Source organism: Lethenteron reissneri, chromosome 12, assembly GCF_015708825.2.
Source record: "Lethenteron reissneri isolate LAM-NWPU_2019-01 chromosome 12, ASM1570882v1, whole genome shotgun sequence".
Lineage (NCBI taxonomy): Eukaryota > Metazoa > Chordata > Hyperoartia > Petromyzontiformes > Petromyzontidae > Lethenteron > Lethenteron reissneri.
Genome location: NC_083790.1, coordinates 969,879 through 994,859, shown reverse-complemented (window position 1 = coordinate 994,859; position 24,981 = coordinate 969,879). Strand labels below are relative to the sequence as shown.

At 57.0% G+C, this 24,981-nt stretch overlaps 1 protein-coding gene across 2 annotated transcripts in view; it reads left to right on the top strand.

The window, feature by feature from the left end:
• Nucleotides 1-24,303, top strand: part of LOC133341709 (solute carrier family 13 member 1-like) — a 28,857-nt gene extending 4,554 nt beyond the window's left edge. The window contains exons 1-14 of one of the 2 annotated variants that reach the window (XM_061550354.1): nt 4,446-4,604; nt 5,296-5,501; nt 6,464-6,729; nt 10,724-10,884; nt 11,855-11,921; nt 14,136-14,387; nt 15,047-15,166; nt 15,834-15,926; nt 17,185-17,289; nt 17,636-17,736; nt 18,169-18,305; nt 18,647-18,808; nt 20,223-20,360; nt 20,788-24,303. In XM_061550354.1, the coding sequence (XP_061406338.1) occupies nt 5,325-5,501; nt 6,464-6,729; nt 10,724-10,884; nt 11,855-11,921; nt 14,136-14,387; nt 15,047-15,166; nt 15,834-15,926; nt 17,185-17,289; nt 17,636-17,736; nt 18,169-18,305; nt 18,647-18,808; nt 20,223-20,360; nt 20,788-20,961 (1,953 nt within the window). In that variant the 5' untranslated portion in view covers nt 4,446-4,604; nt 5,296-5,324 and the 3' untranslated portion in view covers nt 20,962-24,303. Of the gene's footprint in view, nt 1-4,445; nt 4,605-5,295; nt 5,502-6,463; nt 6,730-10,723; nt 10,885-11,854; nt 11,922-14,135; nt 14,388-15,046; nt 15,167-15,833; nt 15,927-17,184; nt 17,290-17,635; nt 17,737-18,168; nt 18,306-18,646; nt 18,809-20,222; nt 20,361-20,787 lie in introns of those variants that run through there. The other variant, XM_061550353.1, reaches the window with a different exon arrangement.
• Nucleotides 24,304-24,981: the final 678 nt, after the last annotated feature.

Sequence of the window (24,981 nt, the reverse complement as noted above, 5' to 3'; positions counted from 1 at the left end):
CCTGAACATTGTAAGTGGCGCGATGCAAACAACGCGCCACGAAGCAGCAAGAGACGCGTGCGGATCCGAAGCCGCAGGTCGCCGAGGCTGCTGGGAACGACGCGAGCAGAGGGGCGCCCGGTGGCTCGGACATTGGGTGGGGCGGTGCCGGCGCCTCAAACAGAGAGAGGCGAAGAGAGAGAGAGAGGCAGGGAGAGAGAGAGACATGGGCAAAGTGCACACCAGGCTGTTGTGCCAACAATACACCTGGGGGAGCACCAGACTGAAGAACGCGGACATCACCGACATGGAAGCCCGGGTCCTCGATTTGGAGAGTCGCCTCGCCGAGGACAATGACCCTGCTCTTCTCCGAGAATACGAGGAGATTAGGGAGCGTCTCAAAGGCCTACAGGAGGAGCAGACGAGGGGAGCGTTTGTGCGATCCCGGGTGAAGCTCATCACAGACCTCGACACGGGATCCCCGTTTTTCTACTCCCTCGGGAGGCAGAACGGGAGACGCAAATACATGGAGTGCCTCTTTGATGGTGACGGTGTCCTGGCGCACGAACTCCAGCAGAAGTCGACCATCATCAGAGACTTCTACGGCAGCCTGTTCTCCCCTGAAGAAACATCAGGAGCGGCCCAGGCGGAGGCATGGAGCGGTCTACCCACCCTGGAGGAAGACGGGAAGGAGCTGCTGGAGCTAAAGCTCACCAGGAATGACCTTGACGCAGCTGTAGGAGGACTGGCCCCAAATAAATCCCCAGGGTTAGACGGGCTAACAGGGGAGTTTTACGCCGCTTTTTGGCCATCCCTACGGGAGGACTACAGAGAGGTGCTGGAGGAAGCCTCTGTCACCGGGGTGATGCCTCAGTCTTGGAGGAGAGCGGTGCTCACTCTGCTTCCCAAGAACGGAGACCTGAGGCACCTACAAAACTGGCGTCCGGTGTCCCTCCTGAACACCGACTACAAAATATTGACGAAGGCTCTCTCCCTGCGACTGAAAGGGGTGATTGCACAAGTCGTAAACAGGGACCAGTCCTACACCATCTCCGGACGATCCATCCACGACGGCATCTTCCTGGTCAGAGACCTCATCGCGATGTCCCAGAGGTTGGGCATCCCAATCGCGTTTCTGGCCCTTGACCAGGAAAAGGCTTTTGACAGAGTGGACCACAAATACCTGCTGGGAACCCTCAAGGCCTTTGGTTTTGGAGATGGGTTTGTCCGAACGATCCGCCTACTCTACACCAAGGCGGAGTGCATGATCAAGATCAACGGCACCCTCACTGCCCCTGTCAAATTCGACCGAGGAGTGAGACAGGGATGCCCATTGTCGGGCCAACTTTATGCACTGGCATTAGAGCCTTTCCTGAATCTCATAAGGCGGAGACTCAGCGGCCTGGTGCTCAGGGAACCAAATGTCAGTTTGGTCCTGACGGCATACGCCGATGACATCCTCCTCATCCTTCGTTCCCTGGATGATGTCGCCCTGCTGCACGAGTGTCAGGAGGTCTTTTCGAAGGCCTCCTCATCCAAAATGAACTGGCAAAAGTGCAGCGGCCTGCTGGTTGGAGCGTGGGACATGACCGAGTGTCCAGAGAAGGCAAAAACCATCAATTGGAGCACAACATCGCTGCACCACCTGGGGGTCTTCCTGGGACCAGAGGAGGAACCACCGCAAAGGAACTGGGTCGAGCTGGAGGAGAAGGTGAAGGAGCGGCTGGGCACCTGGAGTCGCCTGTGCAAGTTCCTCACCTTCAGGACAAAGACGTTGGTGGTGAACCAGCTGGTGACGTCCATGCTGTGGCACCGACTCTTCTCCCTGCACCCCCCCATGAGCCTCGTCAACGCGCTTCAGAAGCGAGTCCTCGACTTCTTCTGGTCAGGCAGAGGACACCGGGTCGCGGCTGGGGTCCTGGCCCTGCCACTGGACGAGGGCGGTCACGGGCTGGTGTGCGTGCGGAGTCAGCTGGCCACCTTCCGACTGCAGGCCGCACAAAAGTTCCTGCACGCCACCACCCCTGCACCAGCCTGGAGCGTCACGGCCTCCTTCCTACTCAAACAGCTGGGGGGTCTGCAGTGCTCCAAACAACTATTCTACATGGACCTGCAGGGCCTCCCACTGGGACAGCTGCCACCTTTCTACAGGAGCGTCCTGCAGACGTGGAGCTCCCTCGCCGTCAGGAGGCTGAACCAGCCGCAATCGGCCGAGGATCTGGTCTTCGAACCGATCCTCAGGAACCCGCAGACAAAGCTGCCGTCCACCACCGCCACCCCCGGCATGGAGAGGCGCCTCACCAACGCGCGGCTCACCAGGATGGGAGATCTGGTGGAGCCTGGAACACGGGGCCGGTGGCTCGGACCAGCAGACATGGCCGCAAAGACAGGGCTGCAATCGCTCCGGGTGGCTGCTCGGATCCTGGCCGAAGCCAAGGGGGCCTTCTCAGCGGCAGCGGGGAGAACGCCCCCCATCGGCGTTGGGGATCACGAGGCCCCTCTCGGTCCCCCTCCACCGGAGCTCTCCGTCGTGCCACTGCGTCGCCAATGCCGACAAGCGAAGGCGGATCACAACCTGTGCCGGCTGGAGGACCTACCAGAGGTGGCCTTCGCAAATGTCAAGAGGAAGGTGCTCTACTCCTACATGGTCCGGTTTCACCAACAGGACACCCTGAGGAGCCATAAGGACCATGCCTGGAGGAAAGCCCTGCCCTGCATCTCTCCGGAGAGGCCTCGCTGGAGGCAACTCTACTCCAGCCCGACGTACAACCGCATCGGCGACCTCAGCTGGAGCATCGCCCACGGCACCGTCACCACCAACGCCTCCCTGGCGCGCTTCACCGACACGCCCCCGGAGTGCCGGTTCTGCGGAAAAGTGGAGACGGTGGCGCACCAATACGTGGAGTGCAAGAGCCTGGACTCGCTGTTCAAGGTCCTGAGAAACATCCTACTAAAGTTCAGCCTCCACTTCTCCCCGACGGTCCTCATCTTTGGATACCGAAAGGGCGACGGACCCCAACATCTCCAGGGGCTGGTCAACGTGCTCGTCGGCTACGCCAAGCTCGCCATATACAGGGCGAGGAAGGTGGCCCTGGAGGGGAAACGTCCGGCCAGCAGCCTGGGCATCTTCCGCGCTCTGGTCGGAGCCAGGGTGTGGCTGGAGTTCCGCCACGCGCGGCTGACCCACGCCGTGCCGGCCTTCAAGGAGCAGTGGGCGATGGAGGAGGCCGTGTGCTCCGTGGCAGATGACGGGGAGCTCTGCATGCTGTTATGAGCTACCCGTCGGAGGCCATAGGACTGCGAGGGGGGCGGCGTAAATAACGAGAGAGTGAGCGAGAGAATGAGCGAGAGAGAGAGCGAGTGAGAGAGAGCGAGAGAGCGAGCAAGCGAGAGAGTGAGCGAGAGAGCGAGCGAGAGAGTGAGCGAGCGAGGGCTACATAAAGCCCTGTTTAAAAAAAAAAAAAAATTACGAAATGATGAACGAAACAAAGTGCCGAATACACCGAGCATCTTCTTGTTTCTACTGATCGTAAAAAAAAGAGAGGCAGGGAGAGAGAGAGAGGCAGGGAGAGAGAGAGAGGCAGGGAGAGAGAGAGAGGCAGGGAGAGAGAGAGAGGCAGGGAGAGAGAGGCAGGGAGAGAGAGAGAGGCAGGGAGAGAGAGAGAGGCAGGGAGAGAGAGGCAGGGAGAGAGAGAGAGGCAGGGAGAGAGAGGCAGGGAGAGAGAGAGAGGCAGAGAGAGAGTGACGTGATCTGCCTAGAAACAAACTCACAAACAACTCCGCTGTGCGGGAGGGGGTGGGGTGGGGGAAGGGATGGGATGGGAGATGAGGGAAGGAGGAGGAGGTGGTGGGGTGGGGGTCACAAAGGAGAGAGGAGCATGATTACTACAGATCCATGTCGATGAATACAGAGATCACAGTGAGGAGAGGATGGGCGATGGTGTAGAAGAGGAGGAGGAGGAGGGGGGTGGAAGGAGATGATGGAGGGAAGTTGCGTGAGAGGAATGAGTTGACACGAGCTATGGGGGGGGGGGGGGGTTGAATGAAACGAGGGAGGGAGGGCGGAAAGGAATGAGATGCTCCGGAGGATGAAGGAGAGAGATGATGTAGAGGTCGAGCGGGAGATGATGGAAGGAAGGAGAGAAGGAGATGGCTGAGAGCAGCGTGCCGGGAGATGAGGCCGGGTGGCAGGGATGGAGGTGGGGGGGAGGGAGATGCTGGAGAAGGGCTGGGGAGGGAGGGAGGGAGGGAGGGAGGGAGGGAGGGAGGGAGGGAGGGAGGGAGGGAGGGAGGGAGGGAGGGAGGGAGGGAGGGGGGAGTGAATCTGGCTACCGCACAGCTCCACCTCGCACTGGGTGGCGTGGTGACCACTCACCACGCGGCTCCCCTCGAGTACTCAGCAAGGCGCAGTCCAAACCGCGCGGAGTTGTTCATCGTTAATGGTTAAACTGGGCCGCGACAGCGCCCCCCCCCCCCCCCCCGTGACACCCCCCGGGTGAGACATCGAGTCCATGGGGGGCGGAACCAAGAGTCGAACCTCGACATAAAGCCTCCGCGACCCCGAGGAGACGGGGGAGTTCACGCGCACGTGCCCGCGCCTCCACACGTGCCCTGTCCGAACACGTGTAAGCACACCTGCACGCGCCGGCACGCACACACACACACAGGTGTACACACAGGTGTACGCTCACACACGCGTGCACGTGGTTGTTCACCCGAATACACACACCAACGCACGCATCTGTGAACACACCGTTACGCACTTACACACACACACCTGTGCACGCATGGGCGCTTACACCTGTGCACGTGCGCCTGTGTATATCCCTGTCTGCGTACCTTCACACTCACCTCTGTACATGCCTGTGCACACGTATAAACACACCTGCCCACCGATTTTCACACACATCGACGCAAGCGCCCACACACACCTGCACACTCGCATGCCCGCAAACCTGCACCTAAACCTGTGTGCACATGCACGCGTCTGTCCATTCATCTGCACCCTCAGCTGCACACAAACTATTCTCCCCATGTACACACACAAACACACCACAGTACACTTACCTGTCTACCCATCTTCACACTCACATGTCCACTCATCCACACACACTCACCTGTCCACCCATCTGCACACACGCACACACCTCTCCTGCTGCTCGTGAGTGCGGACACCTTTGTCACGACTCGGTTCCCATTCTCCCAAGGAACTTTCTCAACACCACCCAACCCCCTGCTCCAGTAGGAGCCACTTCGCCTGGCACGGCCGCGACGCACACACACACGCACACCACTGACGAGGTGATCTGTTGACAGGAGGAGGAACAGCAGCAGGAGGAGGAAGCATGGAGCAAAGAGACGCAGACTCGCACGGGAAGATGGAGGCTGAAAAACCCCGTTATAATACTACTACTAATAACACAAAGACTGCGGTGGAGTTCCTGAAGACCTACAAGAAGCTGCTCATCGTCGTGCTGGTGCCCTTGCTGGCGCTGCCGCTGCCCATCGCGCTGCCCTACTCGGTGAGAGTCGGCTCCTCGTGCTCCTCCACTCGACGCCTCCGCCACCCCCATCCATCGTCCTCGCACCTCCGATGAACTCTTTTCTTTAAAACTCATTTTCGTGCTTTAGTTTGTTGTCCCCCCCCCCCGCGCGCCTACGATTAGCTACGTACGGTGCGAAAGAAGTTCAACGTGCTGTACATGCATACGTGTGGCAAGAAGTGGTGTGGAGATGTGTGTGTGTGTGCGTGGTGTTGGCCACCCACCCCCTCGTGTGCCGTCCCGAACTTCATTTGGTGTTCGCTAACAGCACTTGCCCCAACAGTCTGTTCAGGCTATAAGGGGGATCTTTGTCTTTGGTGTATGTGTGGTGAGCGGTAGTGTAGTGGTTAGCCCTGCTGCACTATGATACTCCGCGACCCAAGTTCGATTCCCGCTCATGGCCAACACCAGTGAGGATTATTTGAACCCACCGTGGGCCTCCCCTAGGTCGACTCAGCCTCAAATGAGTACCTGGAGCGGTGTGTAAACATCATCACTGGGAAGACAAAGGCGGTCGGGCGTGGTTGTTGGCCGCCCACCCCCTCGTGTACCGAGCCGGGTTTCAAAGGCGCTCGCTAACAGCACTTGCGTCAAAAGTCTGTTAAGACTCTACAGTGATCTGTCGTGTGCTCGTGTGCTCGTGTGCGCGAGGAGCGGTGGCGCAGTGGGTAGGGCACGGAGCTACAACACCGACGATCCCGAGTTCGATTCCCGCTCACGGCCAAAGAACAATGGGCGAATAATTGACGCGCATTGACCGCGGAGATGGCGCAAACGAAATGTGCTCGGAGTGCAGGATCGAGACGGAGTGTGGCTTATATCTTCACGACGATGATGCCAACTATATTTGATGATGGTGGGGATGATGACGATGATTAATATTATTTTTAGTTGTATACATGATGATGGTGATGTTATTTACATGCCATGGTGGTGTGTAGGAGGCGCACTGCGGCTACGTGCTCATCATCACCGCCGTCTTCTGGATCACCGAGGCGCTCCCTCTGCCCGTCACGGGCTTCGTGCCGCTCTTCCTCTTCCCGCTGCTCGGGGTCGCCAAGTCCGGCGACGTGGCCATGCAGTACTTCAAGGACGCCACCTTCCTCTACCTGGGCGTCATGTTCATCGCGGCCGCGATCGAGTACTGGAACCTCCACCGTCGCATCGCTCTCCGCATGATCATGCTCGTGGGACTCAGGCCCATCTGGTGAGAGACGCACAGAGTGGCCCAATCATCTGGCGATTGAATCACAGAGTGGCTCAATCATCTGGTGATTGAATGACAGAGTGGCCCAATCATCTGGTGATTGAATGACAGAGTGGCCCAATCATCTGGTGATTGAATGACAGAGTGGCCCAATCATCTGGTGATTGAATCACAGAGTGGCTCAATCATCTGGCGATTGAATCACAGAGTGGCTCAATCATCTGGTGATTGAGGCACAGAGTGGCCCAATCATCTGGCGAGAGATGCGCAGTGTCTAACATATCAGAATCAGAACCAGAAGTGCATTTCCCGAGTAGAGCCCATTCAGCTAAGAAGTTATGTTTCAAGGGCGACTCCACTCTGCGTCCCCACGTGTAAATATCAACAACAACAACAACCTGCTGGAATCCACAACCTATCGGCTATCCAGATCAATGTTATCTAGCAGCATTCAAGCAAGCAAGCACGCAAACTGTGGCCCGGTTTCGACATTCTGGGTCTAAACGGTAGAGTCAGGTTTCTTAAACGAATACTGACGGGCGGGTTACCAGATATCATTGACATCTAAACATTGGGGCCCCATTTCTAACATATACAAACCAATTATCATTATGAGTTTTAAATAATACCAATAATACGAGCATTTTTCATAAAATGATCAGTTATTTTAATAAGAATAATAGTTCAATTTATAACGCGCGCAAATTTGCGGACGTAATGGCCGCAATTCGGAGGCGCGGAGCCGAGCTCAGAGTCGCTCGAAAGCACGTGGTTATAGAGGTGAGTGTTTTAAGTGTCTCTTGAAGGAGGCAATTGAGGTTATGCTGCGAATGTGCAGAGGGATATCGTTCCGGACTTTTGGGGCTGCCACCGAGAAGCGGCGCGTAGACATGACCATCCTGGATCTTGGTATCAAGAGGAGGTCGTGAGTCGCACTGCGCAGGCATCTGCCGTGTGCTGCGCTGCAAGTTGTCAATAATGAAGAAAGGTACGGCGGGCAGGCGGATATGAGCGCATTGTGGCAGAGGCAGGCGATCTTGTATGTGACCCTACTGGCGATGGGTAGCCAGTTGAGAACGCGGAGACAAGCTAGTGAGTCGAGACGGGGATGAGTGTGGGCAATGACGACGCGTGCCAGGTTGTTTTGTAGTCTTTGAAGTTTCCTTAGCCCACCGCCTGTATTCTTTCCGGAGTGGCAGAGAGAAAGAGAGATAAAGAGAGCTACAGCCCAACCTGCTCTCTCTCCCGACAATGCGAAGGTCACGCTGAGGGTGTCACGCGCGTCTTGGGAGGTTGAGACACGCAGCTCGGCTGCAGAGGCGTGCACGTGAGAGTCCAAGGTGCTGCGAAAGAAACAAAGCAACTCTTCAATCGGCACCGTCATCCTGATTGCAGCTATCGCGCGCCCCTGCGTCCTTGACTCGAGTTCATAAGACTATTCTGGTGGAACTTCGTCGTAATGGCCAGGGGCGTGGAGCAGACGGAGCGCTTGGCCAGGGGCTGGCCGCGTGCCGCGCATGGACAGCTGCCACTGGGGGTGCCCTTTCAAATGTGCTGAGATGATGAGGACGTCCGAGCGTAGAAGAGGTCGGCTCTGTAAAAAAAAAATCGCGACCATGAATCAAGCGAAAGGGGCAACACAAACGAGACGGACAAATAAATAGACGAGTGAGGCAATGTGCCAGTGCACATGAGACCATGGGGGGGGGGGGGGCACTGACAAAGCGAGAGAGGAGGGAGAAAGGTCATTGAGAGGAGCTTGTAGGGAGACGAGGGAAGGAGGGAAATGATGGAGAGAGGAGCAGGGGATGCTGCTGCTGGCTGCTTCACCTGGCACGTGACGTATCAATCGCGTGACGTATCAATCAATCACGTGACGTATCAATCAATCACGCGCGCACGGCGCCCCTGCCTCGTGCATTTCTCCGTCCTCATTCATTGACGCGCGCGGCGAGGCGTGACCTCGGCCGCTGGTTGGCGGCTCAGGGAGGGCAGTGTCAGCGCCGCGTGAGCGATCATTGACCCCCGGTTATCGTTTTAACCTCCAGAATGTTTAATTCGTACAAACATCTCCTCTCCCTCCCTCCCTCCCTCTCAGGCTTGTGCAATCAGTGTCGAGGCGACGCCACTCTGATAGCAGTCTCAGCAGCTGGCAGTGCATCGCCCTGTGTTTCACAGACGAGACGTTCGGCTCTTTTGCCAATCCACTGATGGATAAGGGCCTCCCTGCGCCATGCGGGTTGTGGGGGGGGCGTTATTTGACCATACTTTACCACGCTGGTCAATGCAAGTTTGTGAAGTATGTCAGAGGTCAAGTACTGGTGACGAGTTAGCGGTCAGGTTAGTGGCTGGCTGGGCTAGTGGCTGGTTGGTGAATTATTTGGGGTTCGGGTCATTTGGATGCGTAGTACTGCTGACGAGATGGCTATCGTTGGTTATGGTAAATTGGATGGATAGCAACGGTATGTGGTTGGCTAGAGTTAGGGTTGCCTGGTAAGGCTAGTACGAGTAGGTTGTTTGGTTAGGATCAGTGATAGGGCTCGCGTATTATTGACTGGTTGGTTAGTGTCAGGGTCAGTGGTAAGTAATAATACAATTTTATACAGCATCATTCATTCTAATTGCATCCCTTAACGCAGTACATTAATTGTATATGAAGACCAAATCCTATATACAGCTACTACTAAGCAAATGGAAAGCTTACTATCAAGCAAACTTAGAAATGAATAAACAAATAAATAAATGGCACCAAGACAAAAGGCACAAACAACACGCGCTGGGTAGGCCGAGCACGTGACGGGCTCCTGTGACCCACCGGCCAAATACGATCGCCCCTCCACCTCCTCCTCCACTTTCACCTCCTCATCCACCTCCTCCTCCTTCTCTACCCCCTTCTCCACCTCCTCTACCTCCTCCTTCTTTACACACTCCTCCACCTCCACCTCCTCTTCCACATCCTCCTCCCCCACCTCCTCCCCTTCTTCCTCTACCTGCTCCTCCGCCTCCTCCTCCACCACCTCCTCCACCTCTTCCTCCACCTCTTCGACACTGCACCTGATCCCTCGTCCCCATGCCGGGTTTGTTCTCCGCTCCCGCCGTGACTCGCGGCGCCGAGGTCACCACGGCCGAGCCGCGCGGCCGCCGCTCTCCAGGGTGCTGAACCGGCCCCGGGGTCTCGCACCGGCACCGCTCACAGCCACGGCGACGCTCAGCCCGGAGTCGCCCCGACGCTTTCGACCTGCGGCGGTGTTCGTCATTGCAAGGCCCGCGGGCCACTGGCGGCCCCTGGTGGCCTCCAGTGCGGCCCCTGAACGTGCGACCCCAGACAATACACAACGCGTGAACACCCCCCATCGCCATCATCACCGTGCTGCTGTAAAACCCCCGATGTTTTTAAATGTGTGGCGGCCCTCACACTGACGATGGCTTATCGGCAAAAGTGGCCCCGCCTCTGAACATTAATGAAGAACACTCACCTACGGCATCATCATCATATAATCTGCCCTTTATTGACGCAGGGGGGGTGGGGGTGGCAGATGTGGTGCAGCGACATTCGTCCGGCCGCGGAGGCAAACAACGAGTGGCGACGTGATATCAGTCAGTACGTAAAACACGAAAGCGTCAGCAAGAGGGAGAGACAAAGGTGGCCGGGTGCCGGTCACTCACCACGTGGCTATGACCCCATTGGCTTTTCAAAGCCACCCGAAGTCCCGAACCATGCCCAGCAGGGAGCGGCCGTGGGCAGGCTGCGTCGCGGCCAGACGGGACGGTGAGCCGTGGCCAAGAGTAGTAACGGAGTGGCAGCCAAGGAGTGGAACGCGTCCGAGCGGCCGTCCGCCGTGTGTATGTTGAACTTCTTTCGCACCGGACGTAGCCAAGCGTACTTATCGGAGATTAGGAGGCGACGGAGAGGTGGAATCAGTTGGCGTGCAGGTGGCTGATGAACTCTGGCTACCCCCCCCCCCCACCCCCCTCGCTCGGCGTGTCATCCCAGGCTGATGCTGGGGTTCATGGGGACCTCGGCTTTCCTCTCCATGTGGATCAACAACAGCTCGACCACGGCGATGATGATTCCCATTGTGGAGGCGGTGCTCACCACGCTCTTGGGCGCCAAGGAGAGCGTCGCCAAGGGGTGCGAGGACGGCGCCACGCACGGTGAGGAGGAGGAGGCGGCGACCCTCGGCCGGGCTGGCACCAGCGGGTGCCGCGGTGGTGGCGAGATCTTCACGACTTGTGTGCGTGCGTGTGCGTGTTGAACTTCTTTCGCACCGTACGTAGCCAAGCGTGCTTATTTGGAAGCGCGCTGGAAGGACAAACAACTAAAACGTGGAAAGCAGTTTTATAGAAATTATTTTCAATCTCGATTATTTAACCGCGCGTAGTTCCCGGTGGCTTACTCATATCGGATGGAAGAGCGTTCCAGACGGCCGCAGAAGATGCGATGACCGCCTTTGTACGGCGGCGAGCCACAAGCCGTTGCTGCATGGGTTGGTGGTACATCGCACAACCACATCGCTTGCTGGGTTCGGTCCCGACCCTGACGATGCCTGTTGTATATTTGGGGTTTGCGTGCTGTCTCTCTCTCTCTCTCCCCGTGGTCGACCGGATTTTTCTCCGAGTCCCTCCCGTTTTCTCCTCCACATTTAGCTAACATCACGTGTTTAGAGTACAGTATTTGGCTCCTGCTATAAATGCCCACGTGATGATGATCAGCCACTTCGTTGAGCGATCATTTGTGGCCGGGTCACGTCTGAAAAAGTGGGCCTTACCTGGTAAAATAAAATAAATAGTAGAATCGCAGTCGTAGTAATAGTTATAGGTTGGCCGATTACCTATCCCGGCACGGCCCCGTAGTGATGGTGGTGGTGGCTACCCTGCTGCACGTGGCTGCTGCACGTGATCCAGCGACGTGGAAGCAGCAGCGAGGAGGTGGTGGATCATCGCACAGGAAAGTGGACTCCATCTGTGTGGGATGACATGGCTTGGGTTATATATATTTTTACCAAGTGCGAGACTCACTTAGAAAAGTTCTGGTTGATCATCATCGTCATCATCGTCGTCATCATAATCGTCGTGAGCCAAGTTGCTTCCGTTTTGGTGATGTCCGTGATGTCATTTGTTCCAGAATCAAGCGGCGACGACAAAAAGGACGCGGAGCCCTTGCCCGCAAAGGAAGACGTCGCTACGCAGGGGTGAGGAGATCTCAGCGCGGATGACCTGCACTTGCCTCGGCATTCGCTTCCCACGCCCTGCAATGCCCACGCTCGCGCAGGCAACGCGTGCAGCCCTCGTGTCAATCCGCGGCTGGATGGATGAGGGCCGCTTGGTGAAGTGTGGCCACCCCCGCCACGAGCCGCACAGTGCCGGGTGGTGCTCATCCAGCAGCGGGCGGCATGACGTGTTCGCAGTTGTGGCGATGGTGGTGCGCGCTGGTTCGCGCGCTGTCTTATGGAACTCGACGACCCGAGTTCGATTCCCCTCTACGGCCACTTACCCCGTAATTGATGATTAAATAAACCAGTCCTGGGCCTTCCCTAGGTCAGCTCAGCCTCAAATGAGTACCTGGTGCGGTGTGTAAACATCGCCACTCGGGAGACAAAGGCGACCGGGCGTGGTGCCGGCCACTCACCCACTCGTGTGCCGTCCCGGCCTTCATCGGTGCCGCTCGCTAACTGCACTTGCCCCAACAGTCTGTTCATCATCAGCATGAGAGATGATGGCAGTGGTGGTGTTGAATTAGATAAAGGCGCAGTCCTGCGATTCCCTGCTCACGCAGAAGAGGCCTCCACTCAAAGGAGCTCTGGACAGCCCCTTTTAGACGGTATTTGGCCTACTCTTCTACACCTGTGAGAGGTATTAGAAGAGGTGGGGGTACCCACACTGTACCCCACCATACGCAGCTTGTGGTGAGCACAAATAACCATCATCACCACCACCACCATCACCACCATCATCATCACCACACCATCATCACCATCATCACCACACCATCATCACCACCATCCTGATTGTAGGTTTATTTAAATGATTCTACTGAACACATCAGTTCACACGAGATATGAAACTGGAATCTGGCCTGCGTGTCTTAACGACTTCGTTTAAAGGTGTGCTCCTAACTTTGGCTGTACGAACGGATCGATCAAAGTTCAGCGATAAAATCCAGTGGAACGGGATTCCACGCACGGAGGTAGGGCTAGGCTGGTGCTCATCTCTATCGCCGGCCCTGAGATAGTCGTGGAAATTCCACGTTTTTATGACAGAACCGGGACCAGTAAAACAAAAAAAACACTTGTGGCTTCTCATCCTATCCCAACAATTAGCTCAACGTAGTGGTTGGTAGTGGTGGTTGGTGGTAGTGTTAGTGGTGATGGGTGTTGATGATCTTGACGATGGCAGTGATGGGCGTGTTTATGATGATGATGTTGACGACTCAGGACTATTTGCGCCTTTACGATCCGCAGAAGAGCACAGCACATGTTTGTGCAAGATGGCTCTATCTGAAGGTTGTTTATCGCGATTGTTATCGTGCACTTGAGACCCTATCTGCATTCTATTCTGCCGAACCAACAAACAAGTGCAGCGCCCTCGTCGTATCTGCCGCGACTCCCCGACCGAGTGCGTGACGTTGTCTGGCTCAACTCGGAGCTCTCTTCGCCGGACTTCGCACCGCAAACTGCCCCCCCCCCCCCCCCCGTTACATAAGCGAGATGCCGTCTCCGCACTCTCGTACACGCACGACGTCAAATTCGCTGCTGGACGATGGCTATTTGGCCATACTTCACCACACCAGTAATTGTGGATTAGTGAAGGTGGGGGTGGGGTGGGGTGGGGTGGGGAGTTGAGGAGAATTGAGTTCGCTGCACTGGCCTCTGCTGCCCAGGATGCTCACTACATCTGCACTTTCCGAATGGTGGTGGTGTCGGTGGTGGTGGTAGTGATGTCGGTGGTGGTGGTGTCGATTGTGGTGGTGGTGTCGATGGTGGTGGGGAGCGGTGGGTGTAATGGTTAGCGCGCTGCGCTACGAACCCGGCGACCCGAGTTCGATTGCCGCTCACAACAAACACCAGTGACGATTATCTGAACCGGTAATGGGCCTCCCCTAGGTTGACTCAGCCTCAAATGAGTACCTGGTGCGGTGTGTGACATCGCCACTGGGGAGACAAAGGCGGTCGGGCGTGGTGCTAGCCACCCACCGCCTCATGTACCGTTCCGGCCTTCATAGGTGCTCGCTAACAGCACTTGCCCCTACAGTCTGTTACAGGCTATACAGGGGATCTTCATCTTCGTCGGTGGTGGTGATGGCGGTGGTAATGGTGGTGATGGCGGTGGTGATGGTGGTGGTTTTGACTGAGTGAGGCTCTTCTGGGTGCCATCAATAACCGGTCCGTCTCCTGCAACCCCCGCAGCGACTTCAACGTCTACGAAGTCTCCACCAGCGACGTCGACGACGACGACGCTGACGGAGGCGCTGCCGGTGGCGTCGTCGTGGTGGACAAAGACCTCGAGGCGGACACGAACGCCGCCTCCAAGGAGAGTCGGAGAGACGACCTCATGGCCCGCGGCCTGTCGCTGAGCATCGCGTACGCGGCCAACATCGGCGGCGTGGCCACGCTCACGGGGACCTCCACCAACCTGGTGTTCGTGGAGCAGATGGAGCAGTGCGTGGCGCGCGCACACACACAGCACACAGACGAAGATCGCCCGGGTTCGCCTTGAACCCGCTGTTGGGGTCGAGTGCTGTTAGCGAGCAGCAACGATGGAGGCCGACACCGGGGGGCGCACGAGGGGGCCAGGGGGTGGCTGGGTGGCCGGTAGCGCGCGCGGCCCTCGTTGACTCACAAGTGGCGGTGTTTTTACGCATGGCTCGAGATCGACTCATTTGAGGCTGATACTGCGTTGGAATTTGAGGCTGAGTCGACCTAGGGGAGGCACCGGACCGGTACAGATAACCATCGCTGGTGTTGACCGTGAGCGAGGAATCCAACTCGGGTCCGTCAGATTAGTAGCGCAGCGCGCCAACCACTGCGCCACCGCTCCCCCACTCGCACGCAGCCACTCGCGCACACACACGGGGTGTGGCCGAGTGGCAGCGCGAGTTAGAGGTTGGCGGTACGAGACCGGCGGTCGCCCTGGTTAATACTACGGGGTCTCGACCAAAAAACTCCGCGTCGTTCGCCTCACGACGGGCGGTAAATATCCCCGTGGCAACGTCACCATGGTCCACATGTTTCCCATGTTTTGTTTTAGTCCACAACCGATCACTCGGTAGCAATAATCTCACGGAGCCGCGCGTCTCTTTCCCCCCTCCCGCCTCCAGGAAATACCCCGACTGCAACTGCATCAACTTCGGGTCGTGGATGGCGTTCGCGCTCCCCTGCGCCATCATCTTCGTCTTCATCGCGTGGTTCTGGATCGCGTGGATGTTCGTGGGTTTCCAGTGAGTGGCCCCCTCCCCAACCCTCAACCTTCCTACGCGACCTGCAAAAGCCGATGATTCGAAATCGACGCGGTCATTTGGGCATCATTCGCTCTCAAAATACTCACCACCCCCCTCCCCCGCGACAAATCGGTCCATGGCCTCCGTGACTGCAGTCCTCGTCACGCCGCACGAACAGCTCCCAACCCGCCCCCGCCCCTCTCGACCTCTTCCTGGACGCCGCCGCCGCTGTTGCTGAGCGAGATGTGGCCACGGCGAGAGCTCCTCTCGCCTTGCCGCCCCTCGCCCTCAGTGAACGAGCCTCGCATCGCGGCCTCGGCTTCACCCCCCCCCCCCCCCCGCTTCCCTGTCCCCGTCCCGTTTTAAATGAATTCCTTGATTTTGAGATTCCCAGCGCGACCACGCGAACCCCCCGCGGGCGAGCCCACGCGTTGTGCTGCTGCCAGCGGCACTCGAGTCGTTGATGAGTGCGTCTGACAGCCGGCATGTGCAACGTTCTCATTTATATGCTGTAACTTCACCAAGGGTCTTCCGTGGTTTATTCTGTGGTCAACGGCGGGGATGCTTCTAACCCGCGACGACAAACTCCATCGACCAATCATTGACGATCATTGACGATCATTAACCATCATTAACTATCTCCGTGTGTCCCCCCCCCCCCCCACAGGGATCTGTTTTCATGCAAGAAGAAGAGGACGTCGAACGAGAAGAGGGCGGAGAAGCTCATCCGCCGCGAGTACGAGAAGCTGGGCAACACCAGGTGAGGTCCCGGCACGGTGCGGCCGTGAGGGTGGCCAGCACCACGCCTCCTCTGTCTCCCTCTGTCTCCCTTTGTCTCCCTCTGTCTCCCTCTGTCTCCCTCTCTCTCCCACTGTCTCCCTCTGTCTCCCTCTGTCTCCCTCTGTTTCCCTCTGTCTCCCTCTGTCTCCCTTTGCCTCCCTCTGTCTCCCTCCGTCCCCCTCCGTCTCCCTCTTTCTCCCTCTGTTTCCCTCTGTTTCCCTCTGTCTCCCTCTGTTTCCCTCGTCTCCCCCGTCTCCCCGAGCGTCGATGCTTTACACGCTATGCCAGGTGCTCGTGGTCAAGGCCGAGTTCACCTAAACCGTCTCCGGTGTTGGTGTGTCGCGAGCGGGATTCGAACTCGGGCCGCCGGGGGTGTCGTGGTCCGCACGGCCACGCCGCTGAGCACCGCGCGAGCTCCCCCCCCCCACGCCTCTCAGTGGGGGGGGGGGGGGGGGGGGGGGGGCACGTGCCACGTGCTTCGGCTGGCCGGGTTCGATTCCAGGGCGCCTCTGTGTGGAGTCTGTGTAGGTTCTACCACGGTTCCGTATGGGTGTCCTCCGGGTTCTGCCGTTTCCTCTCCGTAACTAAGAACACGCGCACAACGTATTGGTCAATCCACATCCCAATGTTGAACATTACTGCATAATCACTCTAAACTATTAAACCAGGTAAGGCCCACTCAGTTATATCGTTCTTATTCAGAAGCGACCTGGCCACAAATGATAGCCCAACAAAGTTGCTTATCATGCTGACATGTATAGCAGCCAAACAGTCTAGACGTGTGTCACTAGATGTGGAGGGAAAACCCGCGACCACGGCGAGAACAAGCAAACTCCAAATTCACAGCAGCAGGCGTCAGTGTCGGCATCGAACCCTCGACCTCCTGCACAGCAGGCGAGGTAGTTAACATCTCGCCAATGTGGGGCCACTCAATTGGAATCACACATCAACAGCAGCAGCGGCGACAGCGCTCCCCGACTGCGATCACTTGGCAGGACCCTCGTGAAAACAAGAGTCACGAGACTCAGTGAGGCTCTCCTGGGTAACGCCACCACAATAGATAAATGCATGACATTATTCATCAATAAATACATGGATTAATACATTTCTTACAAATGACACCGAGCCCCCTGGACTTGTAACCCCCCCCCACCCCCATCGAGCTCGTCCGGGTCGGTTCGCCGCGTCACGTGACCTGTGCCTCCCACACCCTCACCCCGGCGCGAACCCTGGCGCAGCTACCCCGAGGCATGCGTCCTCTTCGTCTTCGTGCTCATGGCTCTGCTGTGGCTCACCAAGGACCCCGGATTCATGCCCGGCTGGGCCACCATCTTCGGGCACTAGTGAGGCCCGCACGCACGCACGCCCAGCAGCAGCAGCAGCACCCACAATCATGCAGAGCACCCACTAACATTTACAACGCATCATTGGGATGCAGCGCCCTGCAATGCCCATTATGCTCCAATACACTTGCAGCATCCTGTAATACCCTGTCATACCCAGAAGCCTGCAGTACCTATCACACTGCAGCACTCTGCAGCACCTTGCACTCCGCATCCTGTAATACCCTGTCATACCCAGAAGCCTGCAGTAGCTATCACACTGCTTCACCCTGCAGTAGCCAGCAGTAGCCTGCACCCCGCGCCGAGCGGCCGGCGTCACTCCGTGTGCCCCGCGCTCTCTCCGCAGCAAGTCGTTCGTGTCGGACACCACGGTGGCCGTGACCGTGGGCTTCCTGCTCTTCGTGTGGCCGTCCCACACCCCCTCCTGCATCCAGCACTACTTCCCCGGTGAGAGCGGCGGCGGTGGCCTCATCAACAGCGGCAGAAACAGCAGCACCGTGAACACTATCGTCATCACCGTCACCTGATATTATCAGCAGCATCGTCATCTACAATCACAAGTAGCACCATCATTATATTTTTTTCTATCATCATTATCTCACTATTACCACCACCATCATCGGTAATAGCACCATCTATATCTGAAATAATCATCACGATCATCATCATCATCATGATCATCATCATCGACACAATCACCAGGGCCACCCAGAGCTTCTTGGAAGCCCGGGGCAGGATGCCACCTGCGGGCCCCGTGAGTCAGAAGCACGATGGAGCTGGCCCCGTCGTGAGGCCCCCTTCTGTGTGAGGCCTGGGACAGATTGCCCCTTGTACCCCCCCCACCCCACCCTCTGACCTCTCCCGTGCCGCCCCCCGCAGGCCCCCCGATTGATCCAGACAAGCCCCCCGTGATTCACCCCGCCACGCTCATGGACTGGAAGACGTTCAACCGCGGAATGTCGTGGGGGGTCTGCTTTCTCATCGGGGGGGGCTTCGCCCTCGCAGAGGGGGCCGAGGTAAGCGCCCTGCACGGGACACGGGGCGTGGGACACCCTGCACCATGCACGCGCACGGAACACCCTGCACCGGGCACAGCGCACGGAGCACCCTGCCCAGGAAATGAGACACTGGGTATGGGACACCCTGCACGGGACACGGGGCGTGGGACACCCTGCACCATGCACGCGCACGGGACACCCTGCACCGGGCACAGCACACGGGACACCCTGCACCGGGCACAGCGCATGGAGAACCCTGCCCAGGGAATGAGACACTGGGTATGGGACACCCTGCACGGGACACGAGACAAGGGACGCCCTGCCATGGCACCCTGCACGACCCCCCCCCTGTGCCGCAGGTGTCTGGGCTGTCCACGTGGATGGCGGCCCAGCTGGAGCCGCTCAAGGTGCTACCCGGCTGGGCCATCTCCATCATCTGCTCCATGTTGATCTGCGCCTTCACGCAGTGCGCCAGCAACCTGGCCACGGTCACGCTCTTCCTGCCCATCCTCTCCTCCCTGGTGAGACGGGGGAGGGGGGCACAGTGGGGGGGAGGGGGGGGGGGTCACGTGGGAATCCTCGCAACGCCGCTGGAGCTGGCTCGGAGTAGTAGGGGGCATATCGGCATAAGGCACTACCACTACAGTTCAATGGAGGTACACACATCCGTTATTAAATGCAATATCAGCACGAGCAGCCGTTGTTGTGGAGAGATATCAATGATCAATTAGATGCGCAGATGATACGTAATGCTTTAAACCTCCATGTCGCTGCGTAAAAAAAATATAGAAGTAGATTTTAAATACGCGATCCATCGGCCGCACGGCCTTCTGGGAGTGCATCAATCCAGCAGCGCTGATTCAGTGCGAGCAAGACTGCGGACGGGTTTCGACGTGCATTGTCTCATCAGCACGGCCAGGCTCGCTTGGATCAATGCTGGTGAAACTGGCAAGGTGTCAGAGGCAAGGAGTCTCCCGCGAAGACGTGGGTCTGATAGTTCGACGCAAAATAACTTAACGCATATCACTTACATTCGCTGTATCCGTTAGGTAGAGGTATGACCTCCAATTAGCACGGTTGGCTACGTACGGTGCGAAAGAAGTTCAACGTACGTGCCTCGTATTAAGGAATTGAGGGGGCTCATTCCCAGCACGGTTCGCTATAACGAGGGGGGGGTCGTGCTAGCACGGTTCGCTATAACTAGGGGGGGGGTCGTGCTAGCACGGTTCGCTATAACGAGGGGGGGGTCGTGCTAGCACGGTTTGCTATAACGAGGGGGGGGGTCGTGCTAGCACGGTTCGCTATAACGAGGGGGGGGGGTCGTGCTAGCACGGTTTGCTATAACGAGGGGGGGGGGTCGTGCTAGCACGGTTCGCTATAACGAGGGGGGGGGGTCGTGCTAGCACGGTTCGCTATAACGAGGGGGGGGGGTCGTGCTAGCACGGTTTGCTATAACGAGGGGGGGGTCGTGCTAGCACGGTTCGCTATAACGAGGGGGGGGGGTCGTGCTAGCACGGTTTGCTATAACGAGGGGGGGGGTCGTGCTAGCACGGTTCGCTATAACGAGGGGGGGGGTCGTGCTAGCACGGTTTGCTATAACGAGGGGGGGGTCGTGCTAGCACGGTTCACTATAACGAGGGGGGGGGGTCGTGCTAGCACAGTTCGCTATAACGAGGGGGGGGTCGTGCTAGCACGGTTCACTATAACGAGGGGGGGGGGTCGTGCTAGCACGGTTCGCTATAACGAGGGGGGGGGGGGGTCGTGCTAGCACGGTTCACTATAACGAGGGGGGGGTCGTGCTAGCACGGTTCGCTATAACGAGGGGGGGGTCGTGCTAGCACGGTTCGCTATAACGAGGGGGGGGGGGTCGTGCTAGCACGGTTCGCTATAACGAGGTGATTCACGTTGAACCCCGGGCTTCGTTTCTCACCGCAGGCGGAGGCGATCTCCGTGAACCCCATTTACCTGATGCTCCCCGCCACCATGTGCGCCACCTTCGCCTTCGTGCTGCCCGTCGCCACCCCTCCCAACGCCATCGTCTTCTCGTACGGACGCATCAAGGTCATGGACATGGTGGGTGCGCGGAGCCGAGCATCCTCACCGTCGCTATGGCATTCCCATCATCATCATCTCTATGATGTAGATCATCAACACGACTCGTCATCACCATCGTGCTGTGTGCCATCGTCATCTGGATCTTTTTGATTCTCTGCACCACCACCATCAGTATCATCCTCTACATCATTAACATCATCGTCATCATCCCATACCCAAGTGCTTTTCCTTCGCCTAGGTGAAGTGTGGCGTCGTGCTGAGATCTCTAGTCGTGGTTATCACCACCACCATAAATCATCATCATCCGATGCAACATCACCATCACCACCATCACCTCAATCCCATGTGCACCTCTACGTAGCTCAAGTGTTACATGGTGCTGAACCACCTGCTCGTCGTCATCACCCCCAACCACGCTGAGCCCACGTGCTTCTCGTCCACGCAGGTCAAGTCTGGCGTGGTGCTCAGCTTCCTTGGCGTCGGTCTCGTGGCGATGGCCATGAACACGTGGGGTGTCCCCCTTTTCGACGTCCTCAACTACCCCGATTGGGCGCCCAACCGCACGCAGCCGTCCCCGTCGCTCACCACGATCACCCCGACCTCGCTGTTCCATCTCTGAGCCCCAGCCTAGAGCCGAGCGGGTCGAGGGGGGGCTGGAGGAGGTGGAGGGGTGGACACTCTGCACACTTGGTCTCCTCTTCCCTCAAGAAGAGGAGGAGTCGTAGCAGGAGGAGTACACTTCCTTACTGAGCCCCCTCCTACTCCAGCTTGAACACGCACTTCTTTAAACTGCTTGCTGTTTAGTTTGTTGTCCTTCCACCGCACCACCGTCTAACACGGTTGGCTGCGTACGGTGCGAAATAAGTTCACCATACGTACGTACAAGCAGAGGTGGAGGAGGAGCAGGAGGAGGACACTTCCTTACTGAGCCTCTTCCACTCTCTCGGTGGACACTTATGGCTTCATGTCGAACCAGTCAGTGGCACAACAAATACAGTTCAGTACCCAGCACACCACATCGGGTAGACATCTCGCTACGGCTGCGGCTGCTTGCCACGCGCGTATTCCGGGTCTCCCAGCAATCTGGACAATAGTCCGTGAGAAATTAAGCCCTGGTCACGAACCATGACGCCTCGAACTGGCAATCACAGATTGCAGATGATTGAGCAGCTTTGGATAACTGGGCGATTGTTTTCCCCCAGGTTGTGCAAATACATCCTGATGAAGGGCAACTTAAAATCGCAAGGAAATCATTATCAATGCCACATGATTGGGAAATTCTAGGCAACTTGCCAGCTTTCAAGGACTAGGCAACTCCAGATGGTGACTAGGCAGCTTCAGATGATGGGGAATCTACAAGTGACTGGACAGTTACAGGCAACTGAGCAACCCCAGAGAATAACGAAGCAACTCTTTGGACGATTTATCAACTCGAGTTGACTGGGCCATGCAAGGTGCCCGACCAGACTCAGAAAACTGTAAAACTCTCGTTGACTGGGCAACTCTCGATGGCTGGGCAGACATGTTGGGCAACTCCAAATTTTCCACCAGGCAAATAATTTCCCAGAATACCTGGTCTGTTATAGTCCGGGCGCTCACCATACCACGTTTTGTTTTTCTCTCAGTGAGATGCTATTTTTATATCACCGTCAAGATACGAACAAATGTACTCGAAGGCAGTGCGCCTTCCTGTGTCCCGGTAACGACCTCGAAGCGGATATCACAGAACTACTTCTGAGATGTCTTCATTCGCCTCTCGACCGCACCGGGTGGCGATGCGCTGCCTCGCACGCCCTGCCAGGGCGCGTGCCATCCACATCCCAACCAAACGTTTGCGTTTCATTCAGACCTCTGGATCAGAACCTGACTCAAGCGAATGACCAAATTAACACCGTCGGCTTGTTACTGCTCAATCATTTGTGACCAGGCTGAGCCTGTCACCTCGCTAGACTTGTTGACCCCCCAGTATTACTCACGCGAGGCCCAAGTCTCCATTCGAATCCAGGCTCTCGGCGGCGGCGGCGTCTCTGGGGGCTCTGGCCCGGCCATTGTGAACCCACTTCGAGAGGGACGCGCCAACCCAGGGCTTGAGCCCAGCGGTGGCAGCGCTCTGACCTCTGAACCACCCAGCCAGCTTCACCAAGTTCCACTTCATGAAAGGGGGGGCGGAAATGCAGATATATTGTACTCACCTTTAACGTTAACACTGCCTTAAGTTGTAATATATTACTTTGTGGCGAGCTTATTTCTTGACAAAATTATTTCACTGCTGAAATTGACTCCAAGACCGCTTCCACGTTATGTATATACAGAACATTATCTATATACTATTATATATACTATTGTCTAAACAATCTCTAACGTTGTCGTAAAGTGGCCCTCTCAAGGGGGCGAAGGCTGCCACATCGCTGGTGCAATGGTCCCCACACTGGACTCGCAACCCAGAGGTCACCGGTTCGATTCCTTCTCGGCGCACCCAGCCCAGCGATGTGCGCGTCGGCACGCCAGTCAGTAGAGCGGCAGGTTGCGTGGCGCGGTAAAGTGTGGTGGGGTAGAGTGTGGTGGGGTAGAGGAGTGTGGGTGGGGTAGAGCGTGGGTGGGGTAGAGCGTGGTGGGGTGAGTGCACACCAGGCGAGGGAGTTAACATCTCCTAGCCGCCGTGACGCCCGTGTGCAGGCGGTGCAACTGCACCAGGGGCCCCTCGGCGTCGGGTTACAAAGGGGGGGGGGGGAGTTGGTGGGGGTGGTGGGGATGGCAGTGGAGGAATTGGGAGAGGGGCCCACGGCAGCCAGGCCTCGCCACTGCCCGACAGTGCAGTGGCGAGGCCTGTTGTTGTTGTTGTCGTTGTTTGTTGTTGTTGTTGTCCTTGACGTTGTTGGGACCCGCGGCTGAGAGGGGAGCCGCCTCACGCGGTTGGAGGGAGCGGCGGTGCTCGCTCTCGCCTTTCTAATAAAACGAAGCACTTTTATTTTTTGTACCTCGGGGCCGTTGCTCTACGACGCTGCGAGGAAGATGGACAGAGGTTAAGAGGAGATGTACAAACGGGTGCCTTGATGACGTCCATTCGCTGATCAAAAGAGAGGAGAGATCGATTAAAGCTTACAACAGATTATTTAGCGGTGCTGCTGCTGCTGCGATGGCAGCGGTGTACAAGCAAAACAATCACACCCCGACATATACCATATGCATAATACTGATATAACAAAAACAATATACATATACAGTATAGTAGGCCACGTGTCAGGAAATGGTCCCTCTTCATAGCACGTAATGGGCTATGATGCACGTGCTATGAAGAAGCGCCATTGCCCGAAACGTCGCCTATAATTCGTTTTGTTCCAAGGCCGCGCAGTGGTTACTGACGAACGTGTCGAGGGTGGACTTTCTTTTGTTTGATTAAAGCTCAAATCTGGAGGGCTGGCAACCACCGGCGAGTTCAAGCGACCCACCTCCTCGCCCTCCTCCTCCTCCCGCACCGCGGGTCCCACTCGACGGCAGGGCCCGGCATTGACCCGCTCGGCGTGGCGGGCCACGCGTGGAGCTGCTGCGCCGAGAGCGTGGGGGGTCCCGCTTGTCTGCGTGCGTTTGGGGGAGTAAAAGACGGACCGAGGTTGGCTTGTGTGGTAACGGTCAGGGCTAGTGCGGTCATAGCTCGTGTCTGGATGGCCAGTGTGGTAATGTAGAGTGTCTGGACGGCGAGCGGGGTAGCGTCTGGTTGGCCAGTGTGGTTTGGAATGGGGAGAGACAGGATTTGAATGGCTCGTTGACTCTAACCCGGTCTGCTAAACCACCCTTTAATGAATGAACTTGAATAGCCACATCCACGTTGTAAAATTATCGTTTTCTTGTTCGTCATATTACAGCTCCTTATTTGTACATAGAATAATGTATTAAAACAGAACGGAGGTCTATTTTTCACAATGTTAATTTACAACCAATAAACATAAAACGGCAAAACTTACAGGTGCTTTTCCGACTCGATATATCAAACTCCATTGACACGTCAGGCTGTACTTACACCCGTCTCAAACAGTGGCGGCGTCAGATTACAATCAACATGCGTTTATTAAAGTATTTGGCTGCTATACATTTCCACGTGATAAGCCACTTCGTTGAGCGATCATTTGTGACCAGGTCGCTTCTCGAAAAAAAAAAGAGCTATATAGCTCAATGGGCCTTACCTGGTAAAATTAAAACAAGTTTAGTTTAAACTTGAGAGAGGGGGCAGGGAGACGTGGAGACGTCACATCCACCAGGGGGCAGGCGACACACACGTGACGAGGGCCCGCACACAGACTCCAACGCTTCACAGCACCACCACAACCTCTTCACTTTGTTGGGAAGTGGCCCTCGAAGCAGGCGACGGCTGCCAGTGGAAGCAACGGATTTGCGCGCCGAGCTTGCAGAGCAGAGGTCGCCGGTTCCACTCGATCTCCATCGTCGACGGAGGGAGAGTTGCACTCGCAGCCTTCGGCCGGCGGACCCGTGCCGTGGCCTTCCACGGCCATTCTCTAAGGCAGCGCGATCCCACTGCTCGCGGCGAAGGGTTCACGACTCGACAGCGATTGTGGGGGGACACAAAACCGGTGGGCCGACGTCGTTGCGCACTGCAGGGCACACCAAGACTCCGCGGCACTTT